Here is a 19263-nt window from a genome sequence, read left to right on the forward strand (position 1 = left end):
AATGTTAATAAGGATTTCATGCACTAACATTTTGGTTCTTTGGTGTTTACAATAGTTACTGAATTCTTCTGTATTTCTAAGCTTATCAGAAAAGCTTAATTTGTAGGTGTAGAAGTATTTGCAGTGTTTCTCCTGACTATTTTGAAAATCACAAAATAAAATATCGAGCTGCTAGGCTTTAGATCTTACCATAAAAAGGAAGAAATAATGGCAATAAATTTGCTTGAACTTATCATGATAATAATCACGTAAAGCATGGATTGAAGAAATCCAGCAGTATGTTTAGAAAAACTGATAAAGATCTACTGAATACAAATTGAGTGTGTCCACCCACCACTCCCACAGTTCCTCAGAGTATCTCCGTGTTTATATTTTAAGTGTCTGCAGCTTGGAGTTATTGAAACTATATCAGATTTTAATAAAATAAGGTATTGTGGGATTTCTGTGGGACTGAAGTTTGACTTAAGAGACTTGAATATGTAACACCAAATACAGACTTTGTCTGAGTTAATACCAAATGGAATTTTATTTAGTTTTCTTTCTTTCTCTCCTTTACAAGAGAAAAATTAATATCTCATCACCTCTAAGAAAGTGAAAGTTATTCCAGAAGAGCGAGAGATTGCAAGGTTCCCAGCATTGCAAATAGAAGTAGTTATTTTAAACAATAGAATTCAACCTTCCTTATTGCTTCTCACTCTCTCTTTCTGAATGGACCTGTCTCTCTGCAGGATGGATTCTCAGCTCTAAGCATCCAGGTGATAATTTTTATATGTATGTGAATATTCAAAATTAACAAGAACGTGTTCCCTGTGGGAGAAATAGTCAGTACCATTCAGATTACATTTCTCTTTCCTTCTCTGCCATAGAACGGGCTGTCAAAAAAGTGTCTGATGTAACGGTAGGCTCCTTTCTACTCACATAAACAATTTTGATGTTTCCAGTTGGGAGTAGGTGAAGTATTTCTTCCTTGACTGGATGGCCAGCGGGGAGGACAAATGAAATTAAATATCTAAATTAAGGAAATAGAGGATAAATTTAACTCTTTTTTTCCTACATGATTGTAGTTGTCCCTTCTATTCCTGTAAAGGATGAATTTTTTTAATTAATTAATATTTTACAGGAAATCAAGCATCAATGACCCAACCATATGACCCAGGTCATATCTGGACTGGAAACTGGAAAAGAAGACTAATGGCTCAGATTTTCAAGTAGGTTGCCCTCATAACCAGAGGCAGATGCCTGTCTATCACCAGTTTTACTGGATTAGATTAGCAACATAAGCACAATTTTTCTATGTCCTCTTTATTTCATCTCTGATGGAATTACGCACTCATCTGGAGGTTAGGGAAGGAGGTCATCCTAGACAGGGCTTGCAGCACAGCCCAGAACGGCATGCTGAGCATGGGGACATGTCTCTATAGACTGCTCTCACTTATTCTGCATGGGCTTATCCAAAATACAGTTTAACATGCAGAGACTTCAAAGCTAGCCCTGTGCAGTGTGAGATAACCTTTGGCAGGGCTGATGCTTATCTGGCACTAAAAGAGCTGGTAGGTGCTGGTAACTGTGTGCAGTCAGTTCCTGCACCCTGCTCTCCATTGCCACCTGATCTTTTATTATGCAGCATGGCCCAGCAGTCCCAGATAAAGACCAATTCCATGCTGCTATGTTGTTTCAGTTCCCAAGCAGCTGACTGAGTTAAAAATGGGTTAGACATTGACCATTCTGGGATTAGACCAGGATCCTATTGCTTTTTAATCTTTTGATAAGATAACTGAGTCACAGTTTTAAAACTCACCACAGCATAGATTTGCAGCCTTCAGATCATTCTTACTTTTACTCCCTGAATTCTTCTTCTTTTTTCCTTTTTTTTTTTTTCCCAGGCCACCCAGAATGGATACAGGGTTCTGTGGACAATTTAATTCATCCTTCATGCTGAAGTAGTGCTACCACTTCATTATCTTTTACATCGGCCTGTTTACACAGCCGAGGGTGGAACTGCAAGCCCGTGTTTGCTTGGTGATACTCTGATTTCCTGGGAACTATGTAATATTACTAAGTATTCTGAGTTAAACATTGAAGAGATGTCATCAGTTTCTAAAAGTCACATTCCCGCTTGGCTCTTTCTCATACTTGTTGTTACAAGCAAGATTACTGGGATCACTGTACCTGAAAAAATAAGGGGAAGGAGTGTTTTGCCTCAGGCTGAGATTTTGGAAGACCTTTTTATTTATTTTGCACATGTCAGCATTTATGTGTTAGTACGTGGTCAGTGCCTCTGCTAGTTGTTTGTAAGCAGTTTGTTACTTATTTTACTTCAAAATAGGTATATCTGGGTCTGCTTAACCACAGAAGAACATCACAGAGGAGACTGTGGGGGCAGTGGCTGAAAAGCAGAAGTGAGATAGGGTCGAGAAGTGAACGGTGGGTCCACCCCTTTCTGTTTACTTCTGTTCTGTGCTTTCCATTTCATCTTTTCCTTTTCAGAAGAGAAACTTGAATTTGGAAGTCTCCACATTTCTGTAGTCATGACATTATTTTCCTCCTTAACCCCAGTCTTCTTAGCAATTATATGTGTTTTGATTGGGGTAATACTGAAGAAGACTAACAGAGAGAAGGAAAAAGGTGACACTAGAAGCAAGACCATATCTCGCCCATGGGTGGATGAAGATCTAAGAGATGGCACTGATCACCATTTAGAGGAAGAAGGTAAGAAAAATCTTTTCCAAATGAGCAATTTTGTTGCTTGAATTTGGTCTGCTAATATGAATAGAGATGCAAACTTCTGACTTCTCCACTTTGATAGAAATGCGAAGTGCTATGCTGCACTATGCTTGTCAACTTGATGGAACAAGGCTATTCTGATGTCCTGTCCCTCTTGGTGACCGACAGGTCAGAGTGCAAGAAGAAAATGTATTTTCAAACTTTGTTGTATGCCCCATTGCCCAGCAGATCTCAGATCTAAGAGGGATTCTGTGGGAAATGTAGGAAAGAAAGGGGATATTGCTAAAATTTCTTCCTAGGATGGGGAGCTCTGAAAGGAAAGAGAGCTTCTGTCTGTAGGCTGACTTGGTAGACACCTTATCCTGCTTTACCTACATGAGCTACATGGCACAGTCTGTATTTGATCTCAACACCCCCAGAAAAAAAAGGGAAATAATTTTGTTACAGTATGAATGTCCATAAGAATTTTAGCTGGTTTAGAATGGGGATCGTTTTGGAGCTATGTTGAGTCATATTTTTAAGAACAGTAGCAGTAGTGATGGTGCTGATCTCTGTTCACTGAACAGCATATTTGAAGCTGCACGTAGAATGCCTTTTCTTGCAGTAGTGGTTCCCAATTCTTATCTTGGACAAAAGTATGAGCATAAGATGTACCTTTCCTTCTTTTTTGCTTCTTCATTATCCTTCATAATCTCCTTTCATTTCTTCATGATATAAAAATCGACATGGTTCTGTTCCTATGAAGTTTTTAAACTTAAAAATAATACAGCTCATTCACTCATGCCGGTTTCAAAGGCTTTTTTTTTTTTCTCTCTCTCTCCCATAATGACAGTCGTTTTCTTGGATTCTTGTATCTCATATTGTTTTCTGTACGTATACCTATTTCTGAGAACCATTATTTCTCTCTGTTTCTCAATGTTCAGCATAGTTTGAGATAGCATTCTGTATCAGTTTCCAGAAATAGCTAATACTTTGGAACCTTTTAAACCATGTTGGCTACATCCCAAATACACAACATTTACTTAAAAGTTAGTTCAAATGTCATTCCTTCCTTTCTACAATGCAAAAAAAATCCTATACAAAACTGTCCTGTATTTCCCTTTTCTAATGGCTTACCAGTTCAGTTAAACTGTTGCAAATTAAAATTCCTGTGGGTAGTTCAAGTGAAAATTCTATGAGTTATCATTGTGACATCTGTGACTACAGCTGTTTCTATCAGTTTAAAAATGCAGATCCCCTGAATAAACAAATATATTAGCCCTTAATGAGGACCCTCTCTGCTATAGCTCCATATACAAAATGTGTTAGTTTATTCTATCTTTAGTGCAGATGCTAAATTCAAAATTGTACTAGTTATAAAGTGCTTATAAAAATTCACAGGTAGGTACACATCTATGACATTGCTAAAAGGAGATTGTACGTAAAACTGCTCTCAATGTACCATGTAATGCAACATTAAATTAGACTTTTTTTGCTTTATTGTTTTACAAGAAATAATCATCTTTCCCTTAATGCTATGTGATTTAAAGCCAAGATATTTGCAAAACAGACAGGTCTTTTATCTCCAGATAAAGTAATTGCACCATGCTTGGTGAAAGTTTTCCTCAGCAGGAAAAAGCCCAGACTAAGTGAGAAGAGTATATGATTGTCTCGGAAGGGATCTGTTATCCAGCTAATGCCATAATAAATGATCAAACATATTCACCTTGTTGTCAGTGTAAAAACTTTCACTGACCACAGCAGCTGCTAAAATGGAAACATGGAATGTAAACAGGTGGGTTTTTTTCTGAACAGTGGAGAGTATTTTACCTGACATGCAAATTCTACTGCTTCACTAATGCTTCTTTATTAGAAAAACTCATTTCTATTTAAATGTCTCAAGTTGGCTCGTGCTTAAAGAGGTAGCTCCTCTGGAGAGAATTTGAGGTAGATGAGATGAAGCATTTTTAAGCTGTTGTCTAAAACTGGAACCAAAGCCTGCTTTAGGTAAACAAGCTGAATTTTGTACAGCCCCCTAACGGGAAAATGCAGCTAAATACCAAATTTTTTGATACTTGGCCATGACCAAAGGGAACTTCATCAAGGGAATGAAGAAGCCTGATACTATGCAGCCCTTGTATGTTTCTGAAACACTTCAAGGGGCAGGTTGCACTCTGCACCTTCTTAGAAAATCACTGAACTTGCTCAGGCATCACCAGCATTGTAAACCTTCATTCAAGTGGCACCAGCAGGGGATGTTTCCCTTCAGGGGGCAAACCTTTGGGCATTGGAGCATTAGGTGTAATTAGCTGATCTGCTTGGACAGGCTCAGTAGAGCCACTTAATGGAAGCCAATGGCAGAAGAGAGAGTTGCAGATGCTCCAAGCCTGTCTTTGTTATGCTTTCAGCTACTGAAGAGAAAGATGTTTTTCAGAGCAGCCAGAAACAGAGTTCCTTGGTTAAGCAGCAAGCATTCAGTCAGCAGGTTATTAGCTGGAAGTACTCCTGATTTGTTTGCATGTCCATATGTTCTGTATCTTCTTCCTTCGTTTATGAGATCAAGAATGAGGGACAGTCATGCTGTGGATTGGTACAAATGGTCTATATGTGTGGCTGTATCTTGTACTAGGTCTTGTCTAATCGCCAATTAGACATAGATTAAAAACACATTTAAAAATATGTTTCTTCAGCCTTATCTTGAAGCATGAGCCATGAGGGCTTTCTCCTAGTGCTGGGCATCTGATTCCAAATGGTGGTACCTAATATCCCATGGCTTCAGTTTTACACAGTTAAATCTAGGTGGTTGCAAAGGCAACTTCTAGCAAATTATTCAGTCCAGGGAGTCCTTACCTAGTTAATTACTACAATACACCTGGCTCAAATCAGGAACAAACAAGTCACTTTCTTGGTCATATTATTCAGATCAATAACCTTGATGGATAAGGTAAATATAGAGTCAATTTACAGTGTTGTGGAGGATCAGATTAATTCTATTTGCAACCTTATTATTCTGAGGATCAGCTTCCGAGATTATTAGCAAAGGGATTTTATTTTTGTGTATTTAATTGTGTGGACTTTTCTTGGTAATGTTTGTAAAAAATATAAAGCAATGTGCAAAGGCTTAAATATTTCATCTCTTCTCAGACTTCAGTGCTTATTGCTTATGATATTTCTTATAACAGACCTCTCCCACTTTAGATGTATTTCTCCTCTCCCTGAGTTCAAAAGTTCCCCATATCTTTCAATAGTAATACTATTGGCATGAGTGAGACAGTAGAAATTTAATTCTCCAATTTAATGACAGTTCATTCTTTATGTCGTTTAGAAACACAAGACTTACATGAACATCACACTTCATTGTTTTTATCTCTCTGCTGATGCTCCAGTCTTTGTCATTAGCTGATTGAACTCAAAACCTGATCCCATTTTCACACCTTGCTGGAATGTTATTCTAGAACTTCATGCCATAGGTTAAAAATTCTCCCCTGCCTGCTGTCTAACCTTTGTCTATACCCACTTTTTATTGTTCCATCCTTCTTTGTTTGTTCCTAACATACTTTTCCCAGGACAGGTTCATAACCCTCCTGTGGTTTATAGACAACAATCAGATTGCCTCACAGTTTTTCATTTACTAGATAAACCAGCATTTCTCCTCTTTATGAAAAATAGTTCATTTCTCTGAAGAACTTCAGAAACCTTCTGTAACTGCATTATAGCTTGAATTCACTTTCCCAATGCTATGTAATTCTTTCTTCCTGTCTGTCTCTCCCATTTGATGCTTCTGTTGGTTAAGATCCTTGATCAATCCCTGGGGTTTCCAGGCTCACTTTGCTAACAACTATTTATATCCCACAAGTAAGGCACTCCATTTCCTTTAGCTTACCATTAGCAACACATTCAGTTCAGGATTGGATTCATTAATGGGATTCCTATAGTGGCAGATTGTGTAGCAGTCTGCCTTCAGTCTTGCAAAGAAGCACAGGGTCATTTGTCCAGCACTTTAGATACAAAGGTCCGCAGCCTTTCTTTGTATGCATGTAATTACATATTGTGTGTCGTATCAATTCATTGGAAAACAGAACTGGAAGAGAAATTCTAAATGTAGGAAGCAATTCCTTGGAGGATAAACTGAAAGAGCTAGTTTGGAAAGTAAATACTTCAGTCTAGACTGAAGTTCCTAGTGATGTCTTTCAATAATCAGTGTCAGAATCAATCGTTAATATTACCCTGTAACCTTTCATAAAATCAAGGAGTGTACAAGTGAAATTTCTTAATGATATAAAATTGGGAGACAGTAATGCATAGAAATATCACTGTGGGCAAAATAAGTGGCCAGCAAAAATTAAACAATAAGTTGTGCTCATACTCATGTGAGTTTACAATATTAGAAACTCATAGCAAATGTGTTTCCTTCAAAAGGCAAAATTTATTGCATGATTTGTAGGCTGATTTTAAGTTTCCATGTGAAATTCTGGGAAGAACACAAACATCATTCTAAAATGTATCCAAAGGGCACATCTATTATGAGATTTCACTTGGGATATCTAAGCCAGAATCTTTTCAGGTTTGCCTGAAAAGAAGCCTGATGACTATCAGAGATGTACATCAGAATAGAATTTATGGGAATGTTGAGAATGTGTCTAACAAGATAATTGAATGACTAGCAGGATGTCTGTTGTCCATCAAACAAAAGAATACACATACATATAAACAAGACACTTGTAGTATTATATACTGTGACCACACAAACAGGAATATGTCCAAACATAGCCATTAAAGATATAAAGAGCGTGCACCAAACAGATGGTGTTGATAATGTTTTTAGTTTAGCATATGGATGACATTAACTGCTAAGAATGAATGGTAGACACATGGTAGAAAGGAATAAATAATAGATCATTTTATGTTTTTAAAAAAGTTCCAGGCGAACTTCGATTTTGTGTGTCAGTTCTTTCACATCTAGGTTCTTCTGCCTCAGCTAGTATTCTGATTTTAGTGCATTCCGGCACTTTTTTGCTTGCAATTCTAAATTAGATATTCTAAATCAGATATGGTGCTTCTCAAACATTCATTCTCACTAGTCATCTCACCCTCATCATGTGTTCAATATCTTTGAAAATATATGCCCTTTTTTTTTTTTCCCCTGCGTTATTACTGTGCTGAACCATGTTGGCCATGGAGTAGCCGCTTTTCTTCTACTTAGAAGGAAAAAATTCCAGGAAAACAAACCTCAAAAAATTTAACTCAACTTTACCATTGATAGAAAGTTTTATACTTTCTAATTTGCTTAACTTAGCTGCATGTATTCTTAGCTACCTGTACAACATTTACTTGATATTTTTATTCAACCAGTTACATCTGAGATGAATTTTATACCTCTGCTATGAAGAAGTGCCAAATGCCTCTGATTCCTGATCCCTGAGTTTTTCAGTCTGAGTTGTTCAACTTATTTTTCCTTAATCTTTTATTTTCCCAAAATTAGAAACTTTCATTTCCTTAACTTGTAATGTAAACAATTGAATTGAATTAAGTGATAATCTCAGTACAGAGGCACTTTTTTTTTTTTAAATAAAGTCCTACCCCCTCAATGAAACCAAAGCTAAGGTAGTCACTGCAGAATAAAAAGAACAGATGAAGGTATTCAATGCTTCAGCTGAGAAGCCTGGTTTCTAGTATTACCTTAGTATTTCCTCTTCAGTCTATACTTAGGAAGCTGTGCTTCCACCATATACTTCACAGTAACAATACAATCAAGGCAATATGACTCTTAAAGATGTGTCCTAATTCAAATGGAACTTTGGGTACTTTTCGTCTGTTTCACACTATCCCAGAAGGCAATGCATTTCAAAAAGCTAACCTTGTTTTAAATATATCACTTTTATATTTCTTTCTGATCTGCCACATCAATTCTGTTTATGTTTCCTGAACGTGTCCAAGTAGATACTGCTATTGTTGCTTGATTCTTCTCTCCCTGTTCTGTCTTGTTTTAAGTGAGATATGATTCTATCTCCCATACAGGCACTGATTGCTCTTCCAGTTTGCTGTCTTGACCTCTGCATTCAAATATCCACAAGCAACATGCTCTTTGAATTAACTACATCCTCTGATCAACTCTCTAACTACTCATCTATATAGATAATTTGATCTTTCTGTTCTTCAACATTCACGGTTTATCATTTATTCGACTTTCCTCTCCTCATGTTTCAAAATCAGGTATAGAGATTACACAAATTTCCTCCTACTTGACAAACCTCTTTTGTAAAGGTTTCAATAGTTTATAGGCTGGTTTCTGTATCTCTGACCCAAAAGGATTTTTGATGATTTTGCAATAATAGTAGAAAAAGAGATGTTCAAGCAGGGCTTGGATAAGTTTGGGAGCTAAAGTTAGACTGTAAAATTTCCACTACCAGAAAAAAAAAGAAAAAAAAAAGAAAAAAAAAAGAAGGAAAGAAGGTACAGTGCAGTGTGTGTATGTTATTTCCTGTTTTCTGAACCTTGGTAAAACCTCATCATATGAAAGTAAATAATGAGAGCACATAAGAGCTATTAAGGCTAAGTTCTTATTGGACTGTTTCTAAGTTATTATAGATAGACTAGAAGTATCCTATTCCTGTTTCTCAGGATACTCAACATTGTAAGCTTGGGAAATGAATAGGAATGATCACTACAGCATACTGGTATGAGCATGAATAATATTGTTTGACTTGAAATTTTTACCAGAACACTAATCCAATACATAAATTCAATATAGTTTTCTGGTCACATTCTGCCTTATGATACACATGCACAACCTTAGCTGATTTCAGAGTTTTTTATCATAAAGACAATATTTTTTCCCATTTAGAAACTCCTTATGTAAGTGCCTGTAAATAAATCAGGATGTGTGTCAGTCTGAGTTACTTCTAATTCTCAGTTCAGCAACGAGTATGTTGGTTATATCAGAAATACCTGCACACACAAGATGGTTTTTGAGAGGCCAGCTGCAGGCAGCGATCCAACTTTCAGGCCTGTAAGTTATTCAAGAGGAGATTTGGGGATTTAAAATCCCCACAAAATAATTTTTACAAACTGGTCTCTGCTTCCCATCGCCCTGTAGCCATGTTCTTGCAGGCTTGACTGAGCACGCCTAACACAGCTGTGAAATGCTAAAAGAAACAAACTTTCTGGGTGACTTATTTGTATATAAATGAAACATATGCTATTGGGGGTTCAGAATCACTGTTTAGATTCAACATGTGCAACTGGATATTTTGCATCCCCTTGCACAAGCTGAGCCACGCTTGTGAATATTTCACTGGTATTTATAAAAATTTTAACAAAAATCATCCTCGTCTCTAAGGCAACTACATACTACAAAAACACAGAGTTAGCTGCTGTTTGAATTTGCATTGGAGACTGCTATGATTTTGAAATAACAGCCTAATGGCAACTGGAAAAGAACTGGAATATTTTTTCCTGACTCAGCCCTATGTAGCAGATTGCTCAATACTATCGACTAGCAGAAATGCAAAACTTAAATGCTTTTAACTTCCATATCACAGAGGCAAAAAATGCCACTGTTAATTCTAGGAATACAGAGGAGAAAAAAATAGATTTCAGAGAGAGCAGAAGATGTATTTTATGGTATTAAAAAAAGAAAGAAAAGCTTCATTTCAGTGAAATTAGGAACCATTCTGAGTTCTTAAATTAAAAACGAGAAACACAATACCCTGTGTTTGACATGTTATCTTAAGTATAAATGCCTATTACCCATTTCCCCTTTTGCTGAAAGTCCCATGAAACCAAAGAACTTAACCACAAAGTCCCATTTGCACATAGCCTATGAAACATGAACATAGGAAGAAGCTGATATTCAGTTCTTCAGAGGAAATCTTACACATCTTGATAGTTAAGCTCTCTTCTTAACTTCAGTAATTTGATTGATCTTTTTCTTATTAGACTGCTTGAGGATGCATATACGTGTTCAGATTTGCTTACTGAGAAAAGTGGGTTGAAAAGCTGCCCACCTTTTCAGTGCTGTTTCAGCTTATAATACACTTTTACTGGAATGCTTGCAGACTGTAGAGCTGAAGGATGTAACTTCTTCTTGGATCACAGTTCTACAGCCAGTTTTCTTCTGCCTCTTGGTATTTAAACAATGTTTTTATGTTAGCTGGAACTGGGAATCAGTGAGTTGTGTCAACGGGAACCTCAGACTTTGGCTTTTCGATAGTGTAGAAATGCAATGTATGTCAATACAGACCAAAGTGCATTATGGCAGTAAATGTCAAAGATTTCAGCATTCTCCAGCTAAAAAAAAAAAAAAATCACTAACCACTTTTATTTTCTTGCAGAGGTTGATGAAGACTGGCAAGGACTTGATGAAAATGTTGCCCATGTCCCCTTCATTGCAGAGCGCTACTCTGAGGCTGAAATGATTAAAAGGTCACGGTCCTTTTATGAGCTTCTTGATAAGAGGCGGTCTGTCAGGTTTCTCAGTGATGAGCCAGTCCCCAGGGAGGTTATTGATAACGTCATCAGAACAGCAGGTAGGTACTGCATTGTTCAAAGTCTGAAAAAAAACAACCTTTAATACGGCTGTTCCACTGCATACAAGTGATATGAAAAAGCCAAGGGAATTGGCACTTGGATTATAGTCTTCCTAGACTCATCTGGAGCCATAATGAGTAAGCACTCATTGACTGCTTGGAAATTAATCAGCTTCGATGACTGTATGTCAGGGACTTGTTTGGAGCACTTCTTTTATAGTTTTAATGCACCTAAAATGGAAAAAAATTAAATGTGTGAAAAAAATACTTCATTTTTAATCTTTTAAAGGTATTTTTAAATAAAATTTAAATACATTTCAGTGAAATATCTTTCAGGTAGGAGTACTAAAGTGTTTTCCCTCAAAAAACATCAAACCATGTGTACTTCATGTGCTTTCAAATTTCATTCCTCATGATATTCATCACATACAGTTTTTTTTGTTGTTGTTGTTTTTCCCCAGACAAATTTATGAGCTTGACTCAGATGTGAGAAACAGATAATGTTAACAGATAATTCAGATAATGTAAATGGTTAAGATTTATTTTTTGGAAAAAAGTTTCCCTTTAAGAGCAAAAATAAAACTTTTCCAGTCTTTCCAGTATCAGTGCCATGGTCCTGTTGCATGACTGGGATGTATGCAGAGGACCTTGATCGTGATTTGGCTGAGGGTCAGATATGAATTTTCATTTTTTGGAGAACTCATGTGTTTCAAATCATCACTGTAATGTCCTCATCTAATCTCATCTCTGCTTTAGTAACACTGACTTCAGCCAGTAGTGTGTCTGACACTCATTATTTATCTTAATTCTGTGAACTTGCCACTATATTGTTAGTACAGAACAATATTCATAAGCTACCTTAGAGGAAAGTTCAATAGACTTTAATAGGATTATTAATAAGGAGATTCTTAGCATCTGAGGTGCATTGTTTTCTCTTTAAAACTGTAATCAGCTTTGTTACTGCACTGTAACAAGACTCCATCTTCCTCTAATTAGCTGGGAGTCATTAGAACACTGAACATGTTTTAGCAAATGCAGCAAAGTGAACAAGCCTGGAGTACAGATGAAGTACTTTGTAACCCTGAAAGCTTTGGGCTGTGCAGAGGAAAAGAAAACAATGCAAAACATAAATGTCATCAGTTCTTATCCAAACCTGAGGGAGAGATGAGGTTCTTGATACAAACACATTTTAAATTAAAGATAAATAGTTCAAGCTGTTTCTTATTCAGTGTTTTTCAAGCTGAATTCAGTGCTCACATGAACAAATATAGCATGTATCCAAGAATTTCAAATATTTTTTAAGTGTTTATGTGGAGCTAGAGAGATGTGAACAGTGTTCTTTACCCTATTTCTCTGTGAGCTTGCACAAACAACTATATCCTTCAGCTACTGGCTTTCATCTGTTAGGCATTTAAAATATTCTCCAGAAGCATCAACATGTAATGATCAGGGCTCAATGAGCAAGTGGAGATTGAATATGTACATAGACCAGCTGTCTTTGGGACAACAAATGCAAACCTGTATGCTATATGGCAGGTGTCTGCATTGTGCAGTTCCTCTTATTTGTCAGCTAGTGACAGATTCCTGCGGGTGGTTAGACTTCTTTCCTTGAAAGCTATTAGCTTTGCCCTTCAGCTAAAACCATTTCTGAATTTGTTGCATATTCAGATGATGTGCTGCTTTGGGCATAATAATTTGCATTAACATTACTGCATGCATATATTGCATCAAAATATTGCCTTATCATAAAAAACCACAAATGAATTTTTACAAATCCTTGACTTTTCCTAACTGTTAAATGGCAATTTGAAAGGAGTAACCTCAGTCACTGGATGGAATTTTACACTTACAAGTGCACAGGTTGTTTGCTAGAACGTATGTCTGCCCTTTTTCCCAGTTCGTCAGCTTTCTTTCCCATTGCTCTGATGATCAGTTGAAAGCCCAGAGGGAAGAGCTTATACCTCTCAGTGCACCTCCTCTCCCAGCATTCTGCTAGCTGCCTCTTCATCTTTTCCCATTCTTGTACTAAGGTACTTCACCCAGTGGAGCACACACTGAGCCCTGGACCTTTGTGGTAGTGCAAGATCCAGATTTAAAACATAAGATTCGGGAGATTGTAGAAGAAGAAGAAGAAATAAACTACAAAAAAAGGATGGGAGAGAGATGGGTCAATGACCTGAAGAGATTAAGGTATGAAAAGATGAGTTGGTTAAGAGTGTTGGAGGGAGACGTGTTTTGGTCTAGGAAAAACTATACTGAGAGTTTTATCCATGCTTTTCTTTTTGTATTTTGGCTTTTCAGTAAGAAAAAACAAATATGGAAATATTTTTTTAAATTCTTTTTTTAAAGGTGTTCTTTCAAATCCCTGTTCCTCAAGCTTCCCCCATTTTCTAGTGCTGCACAGAAGGGCAACTGTAAATATTTCCCATTTCCTGATTGCAGAGAAAGAGGAAAGATGAGGTCAGAGGCTGTCCCAGCCTGTGTGGTGCTCTATACTGTGATCCTTCTACTAATTTGGGTTTCTTCCCAAACTCCTGTCTGAGGAAAGTTGAAGCTCCCTCCCCCCAGCAGGAGTTGCATTTATATTCTTATATGCTAATTCTGGCTACACATTATGACTCTGCTTCAGTCTTACCAGAAAAAGGATGAAATAAGTGATTTGAATGTTCAGCATACCCTTCCCTGTTGTTTGGCTTTGTCTTGATTTTCAAGATAACGAAAATCTTACTGAAAGCACCATAGTCTAGAAAATCAAAGTGATAAAAGAAGCCTATCGTGATTTCTTCTAGTACACTTTTCCTTTTCTTCCTCCTTCTCTGTTTTTAGATATTTCTAAGTTATAAGATTGGCAAGAAAAAACTAAAAATATGTGTAGCTCCTTTGTGGCTGATCCATAAAATTCCCTTGAATAAAAGTGATTACACATTCTCCATCTTGAGACTTTTTCAAGCATTTGACTTTGTCATTTTTATTTTTCTATATAATCTCTATTGCCAGAAAATTTTCCCATTTTTTTCCTGTTATTTGCCAAGGCATGAAGCCCCCGAAGTTAGTAGGAATTTTGCATTTGGCTGTGGTAGTTCAAAGGCTAGACTTTATTCAAGTGTTGAATTATGCAATATGTAATTTTTTGAAATGCCCTACAAAGTCTATCTGACTTGATTAACTCTACACAATGGGAAGACATATAGTGAGTCTTGGCTTGTTAAATGAAGCATATGCACAAGCTTTATAGGGTTAATTTGTTTCTCTTTCTTTCAGAAAACTATTATTTTTCAGGTGCTTATATGCTATGTAAACTACTAAAATGAAGTATTTTTTATGTTTTGAATGAGAGCAGTACAAAACAAACAAACAAACAAACAAAAAACCCTAAATCTGACATCATTTCTGTATGTATTCCCACTGTAACAACTTGGGAACCAAATAAATTCTAATAGAGCTGAAATATCCAGGAACAGGATAGCAACATTTGTTGTTATATTCAGGTTTATACCTTAGACCAAACAGTTCTGATCTTTTCTGCTAGCTGTTTTCCCTACAATCACAAAAATGTTGGCATTGATGACAACAGGTAGAGCTGCAGGTCTGCAAAATTTTAGGGATTAAACCATTTTAAGGACAAATGCTTGTGAGGTCAGTTCATAGATAAGATGTCAAGACTTAGCTCCTATTTTTTGCAGTTCTACTTTTCAGTTCCTCAGTTAAATGTGTTAAACCTCAGAACTCTATTCAGGCATTTTGCAGAAATGCTTCTGTTTAAGATGATAATACTTAATCCTCTACAGAATATGTTTTAAGTTTTAGCCTACTGCTATAATTGTCACGTACCTTTACTGGACCTTTGCAGATAGCAAATGTGACTTATGGGAAAGTGGAAGACTTGCAAAATAAATGTCTTAAATATTATTCTTTTGCAGAACAAACTGGATCAAAGAATACTTGGACACTGCCCCCTATCTGATCCTGATTTTCAAGCAGGTGTATGGGAGGCTTCCAAATGGCAAAAAGAAGACCCACTACTACAATGAAATCAGTGTATCCATTGCCTGTGGCATGCTGCTTGCTGCACTGCAGGTATGTTGACAGAACTGGCACACTGAAAAGTCACTATATCAGTTTCAATTACATATCAAAACCGTTCTGCTAAAATAAGGGTGGAACCCAATTCAGATTTTAACATTCATTCCTCCAGACTGTCCAAATCCTGGCAGTACATCTTAGTTTTGAGTTTTAAAGTTGCGCTGCATGGGCCCTTGTCTGTGCTGACTCCTATTGTCAGTACTGCTTAAGAAGATGAAAAATGCAATGCAACTTACCTTTAGAGTTGTTACTGTCCTCCTATCACAGGCTTCAGCATCTGTGGTTTCTGCCTTATGTAGTTTCTGCTTTATGTTAACAGGGATGACAAAGGTCTGTAGGTTACCAAAGTATGGCTGTACAGCACCACATTTTCAGTAACCTCTAAAAAATGTCTTGACCCTGAATCAATTTAGTTCACAATGCTGGAAAAAATATCAGGGACATATTTTACCGAACGGACTGTGCTATTTCAATCAGTCTTTCTGAGATATTTCTGAAAATGTACTGATTTCTAAAGCTCAGCATGCTTGACACCAACCAGTTGGATTTTCTCTGTGGTTTCTCAGCGCTCACTGCTGCTTGATGTATCTGATGTACTCACAAAGTACTTAAATAGTGAAGATATTCTGATTGTTAGCTTGGAGTGTCAGCAAGATAACTGCAAGCTGACACCTCTTATATTAGGCCAGTTCCCTACTGAGAACTGCCATTTCTCTTCCATTCTGTTTTGAATGACATTACCCTGCCTGAATTGTTTTTCCTTAGGAGAATCTTCAGGATGGGATGTCTTGAGAAGAGGGCAATGCAGATGCACATCACTGGGGGGGCAGTCTCTATTTTCTCCCCATAGAAACTGACAGCAAAGGGGGTGCACAGGGAATAGGGCAGAACAAGCGCTATGTCATGGGTGCCTAAATTAGAAGTTGTAGGAGTGACAAAGCTCCACTTTCTGCCAGCTCACCATTAGGTGGGACTTCTGAGACTCCCTATCCACTGTTGTGCTCCTTAGTGCTATCTCTTCCCCAGTGTTGTTAATTACTGTTAATTGTTTAGCGTTGTTAATTGACAACACTAAATGACACAGTGCCATGGATTACTATTAGCTTTCCCCTCTTCAGAAGATCATAGATACTACTGAATATGAGAGGCACATTGCCTGAGCATATCTTAGTGTCTGCCTTTTGTATCTCAAAGCCAACCAACATGCTTTGCATTACATGCAGGAAGAGACTGAAATCCATGTGCGCAATGCTCAAGAAGCACCTCAGCTGTGTGGTAATGAGTTTTGGATAGTGTCGGCTCTTTCTTATTTGTCAGATCATATTTATTTATTTATTTATTTATTTATTTATTTATTTATTTTGTGAGAATTCATATGAGGGCAAAGTGATGCACAGACTTATTTTTAGTTTCTGATGCAAGCCAGAATGTTTGTCATAGACTCTTATGACAAGTTCTGAGGCAGAGCCTGTGTCTCCTACCCCTGTGAGGTACAGAACTTGAGCAGGAACAAACATTCAGAAAGCTGTAAGACATCTTCCTGCCAACAATCTGAATTTAAGAACCAAAACATTGCTCTGTGTGAGTGATGAACCCCATGGGGTGATATTCCAGTGAAATGTCCACAAGTGCCTCTCATCTTCACTGTAGCCGCAGGTTCCCCGTCATGATGCACACCACAGGCAGACTCCTGCTATACAAAGTACAGGTATCACAGAATATCACAGGTATGTTAAAGAATAGAGCTATTTCCATTAGCCTGGGCTGTTGCTGCAGTGGAAAGATGCTGGTTTGTTGGTTTTTTTTCCTGCAGGCATCGTTCATGGCACTACTGAGGCAATAAAGTAAATCAGATTGTTCTAAAGCCTGCAGAAGAGTGTAATAAAGCAGTATTTCTGGGCTAGTCAGTATGAGAATGTGTACAGGTGTCAGGAGAATAATGATCACAAAAGCACCCATTTCAGACCTTTGTTTCACTCTGCTCCTGTCTCCTTGCAGAATGCCGGTCTGTACACGGTGACCACCACACCCCTGAACTGTGGCCCGCAGCTGCGGGCACTGCTCCAGCGCCCAGCCAATGAGAAGTTGCTCTTGCTGCTCCCTGTGGGCTATCCCAAGAAAGATGCCACTGTGCCTGCACTGACTCGAAAGCCATTAGAAGACATCATGGTGGTCATGTGAACCCAGGGCCACAAGGAGAGAGCACAACTTACTGCCTGCTAGGAAGCAGCAGCCCACTGAAGTTGTTGATGCTTTTCCTGTGTATTATACCCAGCTTTAATGCTCACGTATTACTGCTGCTCTGGCTGTTTACACTCGTGCACCTTTTAGTGCTAGTAACCACAGTGCCTGCTTCTACTAACAGCAGCAAGTAGTCACGCATGGTGCATTTAACAGGTACTATTACCAATGAACCTGAGCAGTTGTTCCAGGAGACAAGTACAGTAACATTCAAATGACCTTCATCACTTTATTTTTCTTATGCATTGTAGGGACAGATCTTTCCTTGAACTAGAACACATATTTTCCTTATACTTTTGTGATTACCACTGAACAGCTGTTTTTACTTCATAACTTTAATGGAGGTTGTATATCACAGAATGATAGTACCATTAAGGGTGGAAAAGATCTCCAAGGTTATCTAGTCCAATTGTACACCTACCACCGATATTTCCCCACTGAACCATGTCCCTCAGTACAACACCTAAACATTTCACAGAATCACAGAATGGTCAGGGTTGGAAGGGACCTCAAGGATCATGAATCTTCAACTCCCCTGCCACATACAGGGCCACCAACCTCCACATTTAATACTAGAAAAAGCTGCCCAGGGCCCCATCCAACCTGGCCTTGAACACCTTCAGGGACGGGGCATCCACAACCTCTCTGAGCAGCCTGTTCCAGTGCTTGACTACTCCTGGACCTGAACCTTTCCTGGCACAGGCACTGAGTAAACTGCCCCATAGTAAAATGAATAAATAAATAAATAAATAAATAAATAAATAAATAAATCTTGTGATAGCATCATCTTCTTAGCCATATATTTATGAGATGGGTTTCCCTCATCCTCTCAGAATCCCTTGCTTGCCACTGAAGGGCTAGTGGAAAATACCATGTGTACTCCTGTTGCATCAACTAGCTGCCCTAATGCCCTGAAGTCCCTTTTGTTAGCCTTCAAACTTCTCTCAGCAACTTTGTAGCGTCCAGCCTGAACTATAACTAAAGGTTAATAATCAGAGGGTTGAACTAGACCATGAAGTTTTTTAATAATGCCTCTGCCCTGGGCCCCAGGTAGGCAGCACACTTTGCTATGGGTAGGGGGCCCTCTGTTCCCCTCAGAAGGGAGTAGCCTACTACAGTTACCCTTCTTTCCTTCTTGGAGGAAGCCATCTTGAGACATGGAGTTAACTGCCTCACTCTAGACAACCCCCTTGGTGGATCTCCCACCACATCCTCACTCACCTTTCCTTCAAATTCCAGAGCCTCAAACCTGTTGCGTAGTGGCACCTGGGAAACGAGGTAGGTAGGCGTGGAATTTGCCTGCAACACTGAGCTGAGACTTGTTTCCATTCCTTCCCATCTCTAAGGCCCCCTCCTTTTGCCTGACAGCAACAGGAGACGGATCCGCCACTGTTTGAGGGGTATCACCCCAGTTCCTTTCTCACATGTATAGCAGGGAGTCAGTCCACCAGTCTATCTCCTGCTCACACTCCCTGATGCTCCTTAACTTCTCAACTTCTTCCTTGAGCTCTGCCACCATCCTGAGCACATCACCACTTGCCCACATCTCACGCAGGCGGTATGCTTGCCGCCCTCCACTGGCAGCAACAGGCTCAAGCACTTCCTGCAGCCAGAGAACTGAAATCCCACATTCTTTTTGGCAAGAGCTTTCTGTCTAGTGAAGACCATGGCTAAATTTGTAGTCTGGGAGAGAGCCGACCATCCCTGC

The 19263-nt window shown here is 38.3% G+C and overlaps 1 protein-coding gene across 1 annotated transcript; it reads left to right on the top strand.

Moving 5' to 3' along the window:
• The first annotated feature begins 1120 nt into the window (after positions 1–1120).
• IYD (iodotyrosine deiodinase) lies at positions 1121–18325 on the top strand. The gene is made up of 7 exons (XM_010707178.4): positions 1121–1208; positions 1884–2291; positions 2488–2709; positions 11037–11231; positions 13262–13421; positions 15152–15308; positions 17313–18325. Exons 3-7 carry the CDS (start codon positions 2529–2531, stop codon positions 17493–17495), a joined length of 876 nt encoding a protein of 291 aa, XP_010705480.1. The 5' UTR covers positions 1121–1208; positions 1884–2291; positions 2488–2528; the 3' UTR covers positions 17496–18325.
• The last annotated feature ends 938 nt before the right edge of the window (positions 18326–19263 follow it).

This window comes from Meleagris gallopavo, chromosome 2 (genome assembly GCF_905368555.1).
Source record: "Meleagris gallopavo chromosome 2, MGAL_WU_HG_1.1, whole genome shotgun sequence".
NCBI lineage: Eukaryota > Metazoa > Chordata > Aves > Galliformes > Phasianidae > Meleagris > Meleagris gallopavo.